The sequence below is a fragment of the Fusarium tjaetaba genome (assembly GCF_013396195.1).
Source record: "Fusarium tjaetaba strain NRRL 66243 chromosome Unknown NRRL66243_c0000135, whole genome shotgun sequence".
NCBI lineage: Eukaryota > Fungi > Ascomycota > Sordariomycetes > Hypocreales > Nectriaceae > Fusarium > Fusarium tjaetaba.
The window spans coordinates 73616-89717 of NW_023501331.1; the positions used below are offsets into that span (position 1 = coordinate 73616).

The window sequence follows — 16102 nt, forward strand, 5'->3', positions numbered from 1 at the left end:
ACAGATTGGCCCCGAGAAGAAACATAAAGATAAGAAGCAATTTACTAGAGGTATACTTATACTGTATTATTAAATACTATAATGCTACTCTAGAGTTTAGGGTAGTCAAGATTGATTTGAAGTTGTGACTGTATGTCTTTTAATTCTTATATCCTATTATAATCTTAAGAATGGTTAATTATCCTCTTTGTTCTTTAAGCTGTGGCCAATCGTATAGTTGCCAAACGCTGTTTGTTTCGTCGTCAATAAATGCACTATTAATCTATTCCTTCACGTCTTCCCCGTTTTGAGGAGTTTACCATCGTGAGATAACCTCATCTCTGTATAAAACCCAGCGTTTTGCTCACGTAATCTTTAACTGGTCCAATCACCATTATTTTGAAGATCAAAGATGCAAGAGTCGCAGCAAGTCAATTGTATTTCATATCACAAGGAGGAGAAGGACCCTGAACCCGAGGTTGGCTGACAAGCTGCATGCATACCCCACACTTTGATCCTGCATCTGAGCATCAAGATGCGATTCTTGATCCTCGGCTTCCCCACTTCTTGGTTGGCCAAGCTTTGCGGGATATATCTCAAAACCTGGGGTAAGCATCCTTTCTGGGGTTTACTGAACTCTGTTTGAATGCCATTAGCCAATGTGCGTGACTCTCAGGTGTAGTTCGAAGAGAAGGCCCGATACGTACATGAAATGGGGTCGTGTGACTTGTAAACTTCACAATTTGGACTGCAACAATGTGGAAGCATTTAATTTGTCCCTTCTTTGAAGACATGCTGAGAGAGGTCCTCAAGAGAAGAATTAAGATCGTCCCGATCATCAATACACTACATAGTACTGGACTCGCTTGGCTTAGAATAAATTGATTCAGTTGTGCCCATTGCTATACAGCTCAACTATGTCCACCAAAAGTCTGGCTCTTAACACGTGATAGTAAGAAAAGAACAAAACTAATTGCACTTCTGACAAGCGAGACTACGTAGCCATGTGAATTCCGCATAGCCGATCAAGCGTAGGAATCCAAGCTATCTGAACTAGACAAGAAAGGGAAGGAGAATTATACACTGGACACACTGCAAGTATCTTAAGGATATTGAAGGAGAGCAGTCGCCTATAAAAAGGAGACAGCTATCTAGATATGAGCTTGTATGCTCACACTCCATCTTCCTGTTCTTTAGACAAAGCGATTGCTTTTAAGAAATAGTATACTGTTCTCAATCTTCAAATCTTGCTCTTCACCATGCATGCCTCATTCATCCTTTCCTTCCTCCTGGCTGGTGCTACGGCCTTGCCAACAGCGTCATCAAACAAAAACAGAGCCGTCGCTGCCCAAGATGGCAACCTACTTGAAGCCCGAGACCTTCTCAATCGCAATGATCTTGAAAATAGCGATTCTTCCAATTGTCCCTCAGCAATTCTGATCTATGCACGTGGTAGTACAGAACCTGGCAACCTTGTTCGTTGCATGAGGCCCATACACGAGATTGTTAAAGCTAATCCAGTTAGGGAATCACGGTTGGGCCGATCCTCGCAGAGGCCTTGCAGCTCGCTATCCCTGATATCTGGATACAAGGTGTCGGTGGGCCCTATACGGCTGATCTCGCACCCAACTTTTTTCCGGAGGGGACCACTGATGCCTCGATTGATGAAGCTAAAAGACTTTTCCAAATGGCCTACGATAAGTGCCCAGATACGCCCGTCGTGACGGCTGGTTACAGGCAAGTAATTCTCTTCATCAATTTACTGTTTCTTTGCTCATTCTGTACATTAAACAGTCAAGGCACGGTTGTAGTCGGATATGCCCTCAGTGAACTCGAAGGCGCCGTCCAGAATAAGGTTGTTGGAGCCGCATTGTTTGGATATACCAAGAACGAGCAGCTCGGGGGCCGTATCCCGAACTATCCTACTGACAGAACTAAAATCTTCTGTCTGCCTACGGATCTAGTGTGTGACGGAACCTTGTTCATTCTTCCTGCTCACTTTCTATACGGTGCAGATGCGGCGGGACCAGGTGCGGAATTCCTGATTGGGCAGATTAATGAGTAGAAGGGTTTTTGACAGGATATTGCAGTCCTTCTCTGTGATGGAGGGGAGATGGCAAGAATGGATGTATTAGCAGAAGATGGAGAGATCAGTGATGGACTTGGAGGAGAAAGCGAATCAAGTACAGCAACGTGCACGAGTTTATTTATGTTCCCCTTCCGCCGCCGTGTATGTGTTACCGCGAACACTCCGTTAGAAGAGCCTGTTCAATGCACCCAGCTGTAGCGTAATGACCTTAGAACTAGTCTCTTTCTCCATCGCTTCCGTAGCAGGTGCTAATTCTAACCGCTTTGGTGAGATCGGCTGATCCTCGTGCATACACCAGATCACCTTCTTCGGCTCTCCCAAAAGCTTCGACAATCTCACCGCGAACTGCGCCGCCGACCCATCGAACGGTCTCCCGTTCAAGTTTCCCCGTCCAGCGATTGCTTGAATAAGTACGTCTGGCTGTGGCTGCACTGTTTTCACTATTCCATCGTACATACCCAGATGCCCGTTCCAAAGGACGGTTTTACCCTCTCCGAAAAGGAAGTTGAACATCAACTGCCCCCCGTCGAAAGGAGATGAACATTTGCTTGCAGGCCCATCAATCCAGTCGACAAAAGAGCGCATACCTGCATCCATAGCTTCACGAGGCATGTGGTCGCTGAGCTTGAGGAGACCGTGTCGCAGCATAAACGTGATATCAAGAGTACAAGCGTACTGACTTGCTCCTCCGATATACTCCTTTCCTGTATCCATCACTTCCGGTAAGTCGGCAGGAGAGCTGCCTGGCAACATGGCATGTAGAGAAGGCCAGACTTGGACGGAAGCCACTGCCAAGCTAGGGTCTGGACGTGCAGGGGCCCCTGGTGGCCCAGGGGTGACGGCAACTTCACCACGAGTTGCGGCTTGACGAGACTCGAGAGTGAAAAGAGGGATGCGCTCACCACCAGCCACTGGTATCAACTGGTCCTCGGGTACTCCAGCTGACCGGAGGGCGTTGATGGCTTCACCGTTGGCGATAACGTGTGCCCCCGTCTTGATTGCTATCTTGTCGGCTCCGGGGAGACTGCGTGAAAGACACCTGTTTAGCCGCTCTGTGTACGAGGCGATATCGTAGATGGGGACATGATACTCACTGGTCGAAATGGGCATGGGAGATGAAGATGTAATCCGCCTCAGTCACATCGTCGACAGCCAAAACTTTGGGCATCCCATCTGGGCGGTCCAACCACGTATCTAAGAAAATGACAAGACCGTTGACCTTGATGCGGAACGTGGTCCAACCTGGGTGATTAATTAATAACCCATAAGACCCTTAAGTAGAGTGCCATGATGACTTACCTAGCCACTCAATTGTTGCGTCCATGCTGAAGTTTAGGGAAGAGGCGAGTGATCTGTGATACGCGAGAGCTGAGTTCAGATCGAGATGGTTTTGTCGCAGGATGTCCACAGCGTAAGTTGGCACGCCTTGATATAGCCAGGCTGTAACGGACTCTAAGAACTAAGCACGGGGGCCTCCGCAACTCCACACCGCTGGACGGAGTTCCACATACGGACACCTCCACACTACACTGCGGGGTAGTCCGATGTGGTGTTATGCCGTCGGCCCAGCCAATGCACTACACCATTACCGAAAGTGACGTTAAGATATAAGTGAGATGTCACATAAACGTTGAGATTTCGGAAAGGGGATGCTCAATTCCACATTTTACTATCTGTCGCTTATTCCATTAGACTACGACAGCATCTACCATGGCCACCTCCAAATTTCTTTCTGGCGAGGAAAATAAGGGCAAAATTCGAGTCGCAATCATTGGTGCAGGCCTCGCCGGACTTGCTGTCGCCAACGGTCTACTGAAGGACCCAGAGGAGAGATTCGATGTTCAGATCTTCGAACGAGACACGATTGCATTCAGCTCAGAGCGAGGCGGATATCAGCTTCGCATCAGCCTCAGTGGCCTGAATGCCCTCAAGACAGTGTCCAGCCCTGAAGTATGGTCCAAAGTCCGCGAGGTCTGGTCCGAGGACCAAGCGACGGCACCTACGCTTGTTGACCCTGCTACCTTCAAGGCTCTCCTACGCCTAGACAGGCACAAGTGGTATCCCCTGAGCCGGTCCTTGCCAAGACTCGGGCTGCGTCGTACGTTTCTGGAGCCGATGCTCGCCCAAGGGAGGGTTCACTTCGGTTATAACTTCCAGCGCTTTGAACTCATTTCGGGGGAAAGGCGTGGTGTGCGGCTGCATTTCGACGGTCACGACCCAGAGGATGCAGACATTCTCATTGCAGCAGACGGCAGCAGCAGCCAGGTCAATAAGCAAGTTGGCATCAACAACAAGATCAAGCTGCAGAGCCAGTTCTTGGTTCAATCTCGAGGCCATATTCCACAATCTGTCCGCGATGAACTTCCCGAGTCGCTAGTCAGAGACGGCCCCGCCTTGTTCTTTGGAGGCAAGCATGCCTTTGGATATGTGTCGATTTACAAGAACACAGAAGAACTCAGTCCTGGTCAGAAGGCTTCATACCAATTGTTCTGGTCGATCATCATAGCCAGAGCGCATGGAGAAGAGCTACTAGCCAAGGCCGGCTCGGATCCTCAGAAGATCGTTCCCCACCTCATAGAATACGTACGAAACGAGCTAGGTTATGGCGATCCTTTTGTTCGCATCATGCAATCGGCAACCGAATACATTCGGACAGGCCCTTTGACCAGCTCTGTGAAGCCGGAGAAGGATTGGCGAAATGGCATTGATGAGAATTCGAGAGTCATTCTCCTTGGCGATGCTATGCATCCCATGCCGCCGAGTCGCGGTATGGGAGCGAACCAGGCACTGACTGACGCTGCCAATCTTGTTGATCTCTTCCACGAAACGACTTTCAAACATGGTGCGCCATCTGATCAAGAACTTGCCGCCTTGGTACGTACGTTCGATGAAGAGATGTTGAACCGCGCATTCAACGTGGTGAAGTCTAGTGAGGCCCTGACTTCCTTGGACTCGAGTAAGCTATCAGGCAGGATGATTGTAGCATTTGTTGGAATGCTCATGACCGCAGTGGGATGGGTATGTTCATGCTTGGAGACTGTTGGTTTGAAAGGCAAGCAAAATCTTGACTTTGTGTCACAAAATAAGTAGTCTATACAAGGGGTCTATATGTAGAAGCTAGGTTAATGTACTGATCAATACAAACCATACTGCGGAACTGCTGTCACCATGGTATTAAGTATTTTATATACCGCAAACTCTCTGTCGTCACTCCCATCTACAGGAAGCAGCATAGACTACTCGACCTCTCACCATCTGTTAGCCGACACCTAGACACATCGGAAAGCCTGATCAGAGAAAAAAGAGGTATAAGTATATTCCAACACCTCTCACAGCTCTCGGAACGCCCTGTCGCCGAGAGGGTGGCCTTTGGCTTGCGACTCGAGAAGACCAGATATTACTTGGGCCATCCTCGATATAGAAGAGCCACGTGCCATAACCCGCGACCCTTCTTTGTACAAACGCAGTATGCTTCCGTCATTGTGTAGGAAACCGACCCCAGGAACATGAAGTCTTTTATGGTTTCGTACCTGTAACCAGTCGTTTAGAACATCTACATTAACGATGTGGTCGAGACGGATGATCTCCGCGCTAGAAGTCTCGACGCCACTGCCACGTCGAGTGGGATCGTGTTCTTGCTGCTCGATTATATCTACGTACAGCACCATATATAGTACGGAGACCAAACATCCCATGATATCAAGTACTGTAGCTGGTCTGGTGGTGCGAAAGTGTTGAAGGACCTGCGCTGCGTAGTACAAGCAGCGTCTGGTTCTGGTGACATTGTGTAGTATAGTGTTCGAAAGTTCAGCCCGGGCGTTGCTTTGGCCTGTGTCTGTCGTCTGCCATTTATTGTAGGAGAATAGTAGAGATAGTTGCGTAAATGAGAGAATGGCAAGAACTCGTGACAGTAAGGCAAAGTCATTGGATCTACCGCCAGCGTCTGTTTCGCGCAGGGCTTCTGAGCATCCTACTTGCGATAAGATATCAAAGGCCTTCTCAGAAAGGGTTGTCACCATACCGCGAGCTGGGTTTGGTCGGCTGGCGGTATTGCTAGAAGAGTCGAGCCCCATAGCTTTTAGCAAGTCACTCTCAGCGGTTAGCTGTAACGAGGCCGAGGACAGTAATATACACTGGGTCAGTTGCTCCAGACTCGCTGAAGCTACATCGCCGAGGCCGACACGTGACAATAGAGTACAAAGAGTTGGTGAAGGCGGCGGTGAAGGGAGAAGATGCCACTCCTCACAAGTCGATGACCAATACCGATCGGCGCTGGGTACCGGGGTTTGTAGTTCAGCAGCTGAGAGCAGGGGAGGGAGCATAACAAAACTAGAGTAGAGAAACTCAAAAACTGCTTCTGTAAGCGCAAGGCTGACTGAGATTTAGTAAAGATAACTTACTGTATGCAAAGTGGACGAGCCGCCGTTTAGCTTCGCCTTGTATCCACTGGAACCACGCGTGGTTCAGGTCTTCAGTCGATGCAGGCGTGTGCATCAAGGTACTCTCTCGAGATAGAAATAGGCGACAAAGGGTGACGAGGGTATTTCGGTAAAACTGAGCCTCGACCATAATGCTCCACTCGCCCGAGAGCCAGAGGCTATGCTGGAATAACAAATGTGACTGAGCACAGATCAAGACGTTAACGCTCAATAGCTCTCGAAGCTAAAATGTATAGCAATCGCATTAGTTCAACATCACTGAATGAGCTTGAAAGGTCGTTCTTACATCTACTTTCACCATGTGCTGGGCAACTCGCTGCAGGAGCAGAACATGATCGTGATGGTGGCGTGCTTGGGAGTACCGACTGCCAAGGCAAATCACAGCGAGGACTAGCTGCCATGTCTCGGGAGATGTCTGAAATGTCGGAACATGCAGCAGAGGCATGCGCGGATGAAGGTGTTCAAAATACAGTTGCATATATGTATCGAGATGCCGTAAAGAGGGGAATTTGGAGTCAAGCCCTTGGGCCTCTTGCTGTGGTAGCCTGGCCTTGATGGCTTGAATCATGTATAGTCGCGTCTCTTCGGTCACGGGAGGTACGTGTGGAATGTTCTCCGCGATCAGGATGTCTTCTTCTTCCGCTGTCAGATCATCGTGACCAATAAGATCATGGATATCCTCCACTCTGTCTCTCTGTGTCACTTCTGCACCGAAGCTATTCTGTATACCAAGGTCATCCACAGGCTGACCTGCGGTGGTAAAGGCAGCGTCTCCGAAACAGAATTCGGCTAACGCCCCAGATTCAAAAGAGGGCACGGGCGAAAAGGGCAGCAAGAATTGGGCAGACGTCAAAAGGGTATCCCATGAAAGCTCTGGCTCGATCCAGGGTTGGAGCGGAACAGACGATAGGGGCGTCAGTGGCTGCACCTGCTGTGAAGGCGAGGAATGAGTAGCGGATATAGCATCGTCGGCTGCAGAATGTGCAACGGTAATTGTCTCAGCCACTTCGTCGCCGGGTTTGGGTTGATATACACAGCGACGACCTTTGCTTGTACATTTGGCACAAGGTGCCGGCCTACGGCCATCACAGCGCTGCTTAGCTTTTGCACATGCTTCGCAAGCACGATATTGTTGATCTCGCGAAATGCGAGGATTGCGTCGCATCCATTCGGCCAGGGAAGCAGTACCATGTGTGCCGATATGCCGTTTCAAGGTGTCTCTTTGTCCCCCCGTTAGTCAGCCATGAACATTGGACGAGATATCTCTAGACAGGCTAGGATGTCCAAGTCAGGGGAAAGACAGACATACCTCCGAGAAAAAGCCGTCTTGCAGACATCGCATGTGTAAGAGCGACGTCCGGAGTGGCGGTCCAGATGTCGGATGAGGTGCTCGCGCCGACGGAATGTCTGCCCGCATTCGGGGCACGTCAAAGATGCGGAGGATACGGAGACAGGGGAGGAGTCGCCTCGGAGGCCAGTGCTGTCACCGACACCGATGCTTTCAGCCGGTCTATGGCCATCTTGATCAGGGACTGTGGAGGCATCTGACTGCATGCTGAAGAATCTACTCAGGTGCGAGATTGTCTGACTACTTACTGTCTTTCAGCTGTTGCATTCTGGGTTATTAGACTCCAAGAGTTGGGTACTCCCAAAAGCCTTGCTCGGGGCTTCGGGCGACAAGTGGATAATCGTCTTTGGCTTGATTGGGTGTTGAATCGCTTAGCGGTGTCTGTTGATATGGGGAAATATGGGGAAATATGGAGGCGGGGTGGAACGAATGCGGAGGCGGGGTCCCGAGATGCTATTGTCCGAGTTGGGCGCAAAGCCGGGTCGTTCCCGTTTCAACAGTTGGCCTATAGGAAATGATAAAAACTAAGCAGCATACCTTGATCTAGGCAGTTCCAATCAATTCATTACTCACTACATGCACTGATAATGGCATCGTTTCTAGTCATCACCGAGTACTCCCCGTTGGCGTACCTTGCGGCCGCTGCCGCTCTCGTCACGCTTCAACTTCTTAGGGCTACGTACATGCTCTACTTCCATCCATTGTCCAAGTTCCCAGGACCGCGCTCTGCCGCCCTCAGCCGCAAATGGCAGGCAAAGATCGTCAACAAGGGGTTTCCCGAGAAGGAATATGAAATGCTTCATAAACAGTTTGGTAGATAGCAGCCAATCTCATTCACGGTATTTCACACTGACACATCAACAGGCACAAAGGCGTTGCGCATCGGCCCTAACCACCTCCATATCTCAGATACAAGTCTCTACAAGGTTATCTACAGTCAGACCAATGCTTTTCCCAAGGAGAAGGCTTTTTATGATACCTTTGAGTCTCATCACACAACCTTTAGCGAGACGGATGCTCAATTGCACAAACAGAGACGCAAGCTGCTTAGCCCTCTCTTCTCCAAGGCAGGAGTGAGTAAATTAGAGCCACTTATTCTGGAGAAAGTAAAAGAGACCAAAGAAAAGGTCCAACGTATCTCTCACCGTGGCCCCATCAATGCCTGGCCTGCGTTTAGGTATCAGGACAGTCTTCATGCATATGAATCACTGCTAACATTTCCAGATGCATGACAATTGACATCATCTCGGAGTTCTCATTTGGAACCTGTATCAATTTGATCAACGAGGATCCGGACACCTTCAGCTCGGGATATCTCGCCGCTATGGAAATTGCTGCAGATGTACCATTTCTTAGGTATTACAGCACCACGCAACGGCTCCTGGCAAAGTTCATTCCTCTATCCATCGCTGCCAACTTCAACCCGGTACTGAGTCAACTCCAGAGGCTGGTTGGAATCATAGTGCACTCGTATGATAACTACACTCATCGGACGAATGATTCTCGCTTCCCTGTCCTTTTTGACAATCTACAGGCCATACCTCCTGACATGCAGAAGGCTGAGGCCATCAATACATTTATCGCTGGGTCTGACACGACCGCCTTTACGCTTGTCACGGCGCTCTACCACATTCTTCGTTTACCTGAGGTCGAGAAAAGACTGACAGAGTCAGTGGATGAAATCTTTGGAGAGCATCAAGCCATTCCATCGCTTCTCCAACTCGAGCAGACGAAATATTTGGTAGGCACTGAAAATCTCCCATTGGTTGAGGAAGACCTTTTACTTACTTCCTTCTAGCGCGCATGTATCAACGAGGCTCTCCGTCTTGCAATGTCGGTACCTGGCATACTCCCTCGTGTTGTACCCAGACGATCGCAGCCGTTTGTTGTGGACGGTAAAGTGGTACCTCCAGGTGTATGTTAATCCCCAACGTGCTCCTATAAACTGACATTAACATGGGTAGACGGTTGTCGGAATGTCGGCGTATACGATGAACACCGATGCCCAGATCTGGGGCCAAGATGCCCATTCCTTCAATCCAGACCGTTGGCTTGGCCCAAACGCGAAGGAGCTTGAGACACATATGTGTACATTCAGCAAAGGTGCTCGTCAGTGCATAGGAATCAAGTATGTAACACGAAGTCGCGGAGAAGTAACAAAGGCTAACTGCAAAGTGTCGCGTATGCGGAGGCTACTATCGCCCTGGCACACTTCTTCTACAACTTTAAGATGGAGTTGAAGACAAAGAAGTTACGTATAGCAGATAAATTCACCACTGAGGCGTCTGATCCGGGGTTACTTGTAGACTTCAAGCTGCGACAACATAGTTAAGGCGGTTTCCGGCTGAACCAGAAGAGACAAGCAGAACACCTGAGTACTCTTAATTAAGACTATTGCAACTAGGGTTAGACATGCAGGAGGCCTTTTAGTTTACTTATTACATTGAATCTATGCCCTCGCTCTATTCTCGACATGGCCTTGTGTGATTTCACACTAGTTTTCCAAATCCTTGAACTCATTTAAATCACAACACAAAGCAAATGGAACTACTCTGTTTCAACAGGTTCGTGGCATCTGCCGGGAGTCCCATTGAGGGGGTGGGGAAATTCCGTACTTCCAAGTCGAAGCTACCCAACAATTGACTGTGAGGTGTTTAACCAGGGTGGGACAACTCCGATTGTAGAGTTAGGATCGCCACAAACAAATGGGATATATCAAGCCAAAAACAACCTGATATGTTCGCCTATCTCGATATTTACACTATTCAGTACCATTAAATCTGCCTTATATTCTTTACATCCCAGAAACTCGACAACATGACCCAAACCGCACAGCCTTTCTCTGTACCTGTCATATTTACCGAACTGGACCATGAGCCAAAGAACACCTGGACTGACTATGGCCCTCCCGAGAGGCGAACCATTGCCAAAGGATGGGTCAAAGAGGAAGGTCGGAAGGCATTTACGGTCGATACAGTGTGGGAGAAAGACATCTGTATCCCGCTCCGAGATGGCGTCGAGCTCTTAGCTGACGTTTTCCGTCCACTCACTTCCGACGACAAACCTGTCCCAGCCATCATGCCCTGGAGCCATTATGGCAAGACTGGAACAGGCATTCAGCAGCTTGACATGTTTCCGTGGAGAGTCGGTGTGCCTCGTTCCGAGACGAGCGGTCTGGAGAAGTGGGAGGCTCCTGACCCTGCTGAGTGGGTAGCCCGCGGTTACGCCGTCGTCAACATCGATGCTCGCGGAGCCTTCAAATCTGGGGGCGATCTCTACGTATACGGGACTCAAGAGGGCCGTGATGGATACGACTGTATCGAGTGGATCGCACAGCAAGCTTGGTGCAACGAGAGGGTCGCCATGGCTGGTAACTCGTGGCTCGGGACAACGCAGTGGTTCATCGCTGCTGAGCAACCTCCTCACTTGGCCTGCATGGCACCCTGGGAAGGGCTCGGAGACTACTACAGGGAGTCCATCTGTCGCGGTGGCATCCCAGACCATGCTTTCTGGGATTTGTTGATGAACTGGACATGCGGTAAGTCTTGTCTGTCGTCTGATCTTGGTGCTATTGAGGAGAGTTCACTGACTTTGCAAACCTCCGTAGGACCTGGAAAGCGTGAGGACGCCGGCGCGATGGTGGAGAAATATGGCACCTGGAATGACTATTGGGAGGACAAGAAACCGAAGCTTCGCAACATCGTCACTCCAATGTATGCCACTGCTAGCTTCTCGACCAGGCTACATACCGAAGGATCACTCCGAGGATTTCAGCTTTCTCGATCATCTGAGAAATGGTATGTTCGCTGTGACGGCAACGCTTATCATCTGCTTCCATTACTGATGCATCGTGATAGGTTGCGTTGGATTGTCACACAGGAATGGCATGACCTTTATCGGCCAGAAAATGTTGACGATTTGCAGCGATTCTTCGATAAGTATATGCTCGACAAAGACAATGGCTGGGAAAAGACACCTCGCGTTCGATACTCGCTTCTGGGCTATAATCGCCCAAGCATAGTCCACAAGCCGGCTGATCAGTATCCACCAGCAAAGTTCAGGTACGAAACCTTATTCCTCGATGCGGCCAGCGGGACTCTAGAGCACAGCAAGCCTTCCACTGAGAGCGTGGTTGAGTACCAAGCGGATTCCCCGTCTGACAACGGATGCTCGTTCACCTACACCTTCAAGGAGTACACCGAGTTGTGTGGTATCTCCAAGGCCAGAGTTTACATGTCAACGCCTGATCATGACGATATAGTAAGTCTCTTCCCCTTAGGGCTCCTATGTGTGGACTTGAACATATTTGTCCCTAACCCAATTCTCTCAGGACGTGTACGTTGTTCTGCGTAAACTCGACAAAAACGGCAGAGAGTTGTGGCATAAGAACATTCCCATGGAAGACCTCCCAGAGGGTACAACAGTGGAAGACATTCCGAACCATAATGTCTGGTAAGCTTAAACTGCGTTCAATGTATGAATGACCAGTAACAAATCTTGCACAGGCGGTACATCGGGCCCAACGGTCGTCTTCGTGCATCGCATCGCGCCGTCACCTATGAGTCGCTTGAAGGCCTAGGCCCAGATGAATACAATAAACTGATGGGACCCGCGTACGTGTATCATCCACATACAGCAACACAACCATTACGCCAGGGTCAAATTGTCGAGCTCGACATTAGTCTCTGGCCTGGGGGTATAATCTTTGATGCTGGAGAGTCCATGAGGCTTGAATTTGCGGGACAGTGCCAAGTCCTACAGGACTTTGATGGTGTGAATGAGCATCTGGTGAATTACAACGTTGGTCGGCATAGGCTGCATACAGGTGGGGGATATGAGTCTCAATTCTTGGTGAACCTGTGGAGGAGCGGTCAGAAAGATGATATTGCTGAGAGGGCTTAGGCTGGGTGTTGCAATGGTACACTATCGATCTCAGAACATGGTAGATGAGATAGGATGGCATAGGTTTTATTGACTGACTTTTTCTTATTAAGTCGTGTAGGCGAGTTAGCTGGTCTTAGCAACCCACATAACTGAAGTTGGCATTGTCATGACTTATTCCTCAATCTATGGAACCATATCGAAAAGGAGTTGTCCTAAATACATGCAAATTGTTCGCGTATGTCATGCTCATACACATCTTAGCACGACAACACTGTCGCTGAGTACTGGTTATAGGCAAAGCTATTAAGGCATGGAACAGCGTGGCACTGTATACGGGTGTCCATAAGGCTTAACTTTGGGCTAACCTTGTGTTGTTGCAATCTTTCTGCCTGGCACTCTTCGCACTGGTCTAGATTCAGGCCCGCTATGTCTGGTATGTGACTACCAGACAGTTATCTGTTTTTTCATGTCATTATTCTGTTCTAGGGGCTTACCAAGTTGCACATCCTTGCAAAGTGGCTCCGTTGAGGCTCGGAGTACTGCTTCACCCCATCCGCCGAATTGCCGGGGCATTATCGGCTGGTCAACAACGCGCTACCCCGCCGCATGCCTAGCACATCCGAGACCTATGCTTCTCCGGCCCCTCCCCCGCAACATCGCCGCTTGATTAGTGTGACTGAAGATTGAAGTGTGGGCCAGACAACTCGCCCTCCGCTCTGTCGCTTCACCTTCAGACGAGATCGAGTTCCGAGAAGCTCATCTGGGAATGATGCGGGGCAGAGAACGCTTATCGGTAGCTTCTATCGGTAAATAGGAGTGACTTGAGTCAACTCGTTCACTACTACATAAAGACCCTTGAGTTTGTAGAAGATCGGGTTTTATGAATCATTATCTTCTACACTCCTTGCCTATACGTAAAACATTAAGCCCGCATCCAATTCCTCACAGAGACAATGTCTTCCTCATCTCAAGTCCTTCCCCCAGGCATTGGACCTTCCGAACATCGCCAATTCTTCGATGAGCTTGCCAAGGTCGTTGGCGACGAAAATATCTCGCGGGATGCATCAACGGGTGCCTTGATTGGCCCTCATCAGCAGCATAGCTACGGCGATCCTTACGCCCTCGTGAATCAAGATCAGCACTTGCCTAGTGGTGCCGTTCGACCAGCGTCTGTAGAGGAGGTACAGCAAGTTCTACGACTGGCAAACCGATTCAAAGTCCCTCTTTGGACGATATCGCGCGGTAGAAATCTTGGCTATGGTGGCTCGGCACCTGCTGTGGCAGGGAGCGTGGTCCTTGACTTGCATCGAATGAACCGCATAGTGGAGGTCAACGAGGCGGGTGCGTACGCCATTGTGGAACCGGGTGTCTCTTTCCTTGATCTCTACGAAGAGATCAAACGGCGGGACCTCGCGCTCTGGCCCTCTTGTGCCGCCATCGGATGGGGGTCCGTCGTGGGCAACACGCTAGACCATGGCTTCGGTTATACTCCTGACGGCGTGCATACAGAAGCACAGTGCGGCATGGAGGTTGTCCTTCCTACAGGCGAGCTGTTGCGTACGGGTATGGGTGCTATGACTGACAGTCGGCTGTTCCCTCTTTACAAAGCGTAAGTTGTTAGCCATGGACTGTTATCAGCTGATCTATTCAACATACTGAGTACTCTCTAGCGGATTTGGCCCAAGCGTAGATGGTCTTTTCTACCAATCTAATCTAGGTCAGTCTTCCCCTTTCCAAAATGGCAGCATACCATCCATGCAAGTATACTAACTCGCGCATCAGGCGTGGTGACCAAATTAGGCATCCATATTACCCCAGCACCCGAGGCGTACACCGCTTGTGAGCTGAGCGTGCCAAACGAGAGAGATCTTCCCCAGCTCGTAGAGCTCCTTGCAAATCTCCAACGGCGAGGCGTGGTCACCAATCACCCCTCCATTTCTAATGTTTTCCGCCAGGCTATCCTGTCGCCGGACGAGGCTGTTAAAGCAAAACTGGGACCGCATTTTGGCCCTGGCAAGGCCGTGCCGGAGAGCGTCCTGGATGAGATCAAGTCTTCTCATGGCTGGGGATTCTGGAAAGCCGAGTTCGGTCTTCAAGGCGACGCGGATGTGGTGCCGGCCCTGGAGAGCTCACTGCGTCGAGCCATCACAAAGATTCCTGGAGCCCAGCTTAAAGTAAAGCACTTTGGTGGTATCCCCGGCAAATTCCTTCGTGGACATGAAGTCGAGACGGAGTCTGTCCCCCATAGTGGTGTTCCGACGCTGGAGGCGCTGTCCCTGATGGACTACCGCCTGGCGCAGGGAAGCGGGCACACAGACTTCGCCCCAGTCGTCCCTACCTCGGGCCCAGGGTTGCTAGAATGGTACCTAGCAGCGAAGGAGATGGTCTCTGCGGCAAATCTGGACTTCTTCGCCGATTTCCACTGCTACTCTCGGTACATCATTCCGATCGTCTTGGTTGTGTATGCCCCCGAGGAGAAGGAGCGGGCAAAGGAACTCGGCCAGAAACTCATTGATGATGCTGTCCGTCGTGGACTCACCACATATCGAACTCACGTTGAATTTATGGATCAAATCAGAGGTCACTTCTCATTCAACGGACATGCCCTTGCCAAGCTCGTTGATGGCTTCAAGGCCATGATGGATCCTAATGGGATTTTGTCACCTGGCAAATCGGGCATCGGGGGAACAAAGTAAAGGCCATAGTGCAAAAACTCATATTTAAGAATTTATAAATTCCAAACCCTTGTTTCTCCGTCGCAGTTACACTCCCTTGCCATGGTATCATTGAAATCGATAGAAGGCATTGTAATTTAACGCTGACTACCAAGATTAAAGGCTAAACGATCGGCGTGGGGAGCATTTAGCCTTACTTTCCAGCCGCCTCCTATATTCACGTATCAAAGCCCCAACCGATCTGGTCACTTGATGCCCCAGCAATACGCATCAGACTCCTCGCACCGCTGACAGCGTTGAATCGTCCGCCCTGGAAGGCGGCTGCGGCGACTCCCATAGCAGCTCTGGTATCAACACCCTCGTTTCTCGTGTTCGCATCTCCCCTCTCTAGAACCTGATTCAAGAATGCATCGCCTGCCAAGCCCTCATATCGGTCCAGACAAAGCTGCTTGATGGCGGGCCCATACAAGTCCACCCATTGCTGCTCACTAACAGTTGTATAGCGCTTCTGGCCGTTTGCATCAGTTAGAGAGAATGGCCATTCGGCACTGACGACTTGATACCGCTTTGTAATGAAGAAGAGGATTGGCCATGAGAAGATCCAGAGGAACGTGAGGTAGAAGATCCAACAGATCCAGGTCGTCAGGCGCCAAGTGTTGAGGCGGTTGGACGAGTAGATGTCGACTGC

General features: G+C 50.0%; 8 protein-coding genes across 8 annotated transcripts; 5 read left to right on the forward strand and 3 right to left on the reverse strand.

The window, feature by feature from the left end:
- Window positions 1-1238: 1238 nt before the first annotated feature.
- Window positions 1239-2044, forward strand: FTJAE_6890 (cutinase; the record flags this gene model as incomplete). The annotated part of the gene is made up of 2 exons (XM_037353549.1): window positions 1239-1454; window positions 1505-2044. The coding sequence occupies 2 exons, from the start codon at window positions 1239-1241 to the stop codon at window positions 2042-2044; spliced, it is 756 nt and encodes a 251-aa protein (XP_037206043.1).
- Window positions 2045-2282: 238 nt separating this feature from the next.
- On the reverse strand, window positions 2283-3392 carry FTJAE_6891 (beta-lactamase domain protein; the record flags this gene model as incomplete). The annotated part of the gene is made up of 4 exons (XM_037353550.1): window positions 2283-2469; window positions 2523-3107; window positions 3163-3310; window positions 3368-3392. 4 exons carry the CDS (start codon window positions 3390-3392, stop codon window positions 2283-2285), a joined length of 945 nt encoding a protein of 314 aa, XP_037206044.1.
- Window positions 3393-3778: 386 nt separating this feature from the next.
- On the forward strand, window positions 3779-5158 carry FTJAE_6892 (FAD dependent oxidoreductase; the record flags this gene model as incomplete). The annotated part of the gene is made up of 1 exon (XM_037353551.1): window positions 3779-5158. The coding sequence occupies one exon, from the start codon at window positions 3779-3781 to the stop codon at window positions 5156-5158; it is 1380 nt and encodes a 459-aa protein (XP_037206045.1).
- A 239-nt stretch (window positions 5159-5397) lies between these two features.
- Window positions 5398-8061, reverse strand: FTJAE_6893 (uncharacterized protein; the record flags this gene model as incomplete). The annotated part of the gene is made up of 4 exons (XM_037353552.1): window positions 5398-6419; window positions 6469-6730; window positions 6794-7583; window positions 7817-8061. 4 exons carry the CDS (start codon window positions 8059-8061, stop codon window positions 5398-5400), a joined length of 2319 nt encoding a protein of 772 aa, XP_037206046.1.
- Window positions 8062-8442: 381 nt separating this feature from the next.
- Window positions 8443-10187, forward strand: FTJAE_6894 (cytochrome p450; the record flags this gene model as incomplete). The annotated part of the gene is made up of 6 exons (XM_037353553.1): window positions 8443-8668; window positions 8720-9032; window positions 9080-9596; window positions 9654-9770; window positions 9820-9983; window positions 10031-10187. 6 exons carry the CDS (start codon window positions 8443-8445, stop codon window positions 10185-10187), a joined length of 1494 nt encoding a protein of 497 aa, XP_037206047.1.
- Window positions 10188-10672: 485 nt separating this feature from the next.
- On the forward strand, window positions 10673-12757 carry FTJAE_6895 (acylase and diesterase; the record flags this gene model as incomplete). Its single annotated transcript, XM_037353554.1, has 5 exons — window positions 10673-11393; window positions 11463-11652; window positions 11713-12115; window positions 12186-12307; window positions 12361-12757. The coding sequence occupies 5 exons, from the start codon at window positions 10673-10675 to the stop codon at window positions 12755-12757; spliced, it is 1833 nt and encodes a 610-aa protein (XP_037206048.1).
- Window positions 12758-13692: 935 nt separating this feature from the next.
- FTJAE_6896 (vanillyl-alcohol oxidase) lies at window positions 13693-15435 on the forward strand (the record flags this gene model as incomplete). Its single annotated transcript, XM_037353555.1, has 3 exons — window positions 13693-14348; window positions 14410-14456; window positions 14522-15435. 3 exons carry the CDS (start codon window positions 13693-13695, stop codon window positions 15433-15435), a joined length of 1617 nt encoding a protein of 538 aa, XP_037206049.1.
- Window positions 15436-15631: 196 nt separating this feature from the next.
- On the reverse strand, window positions 15632-16102 carry FTJAE_6897 (uncharacterized protein; the record flags this gene model as incomplete). Its single annotated transcript, XM_037353556.1, has 1 exon — window positions 15632-16102. A coding segment is annotated over one exon (471 nt), but the record flags the coding sequence as incomplete, so codon positions are not given.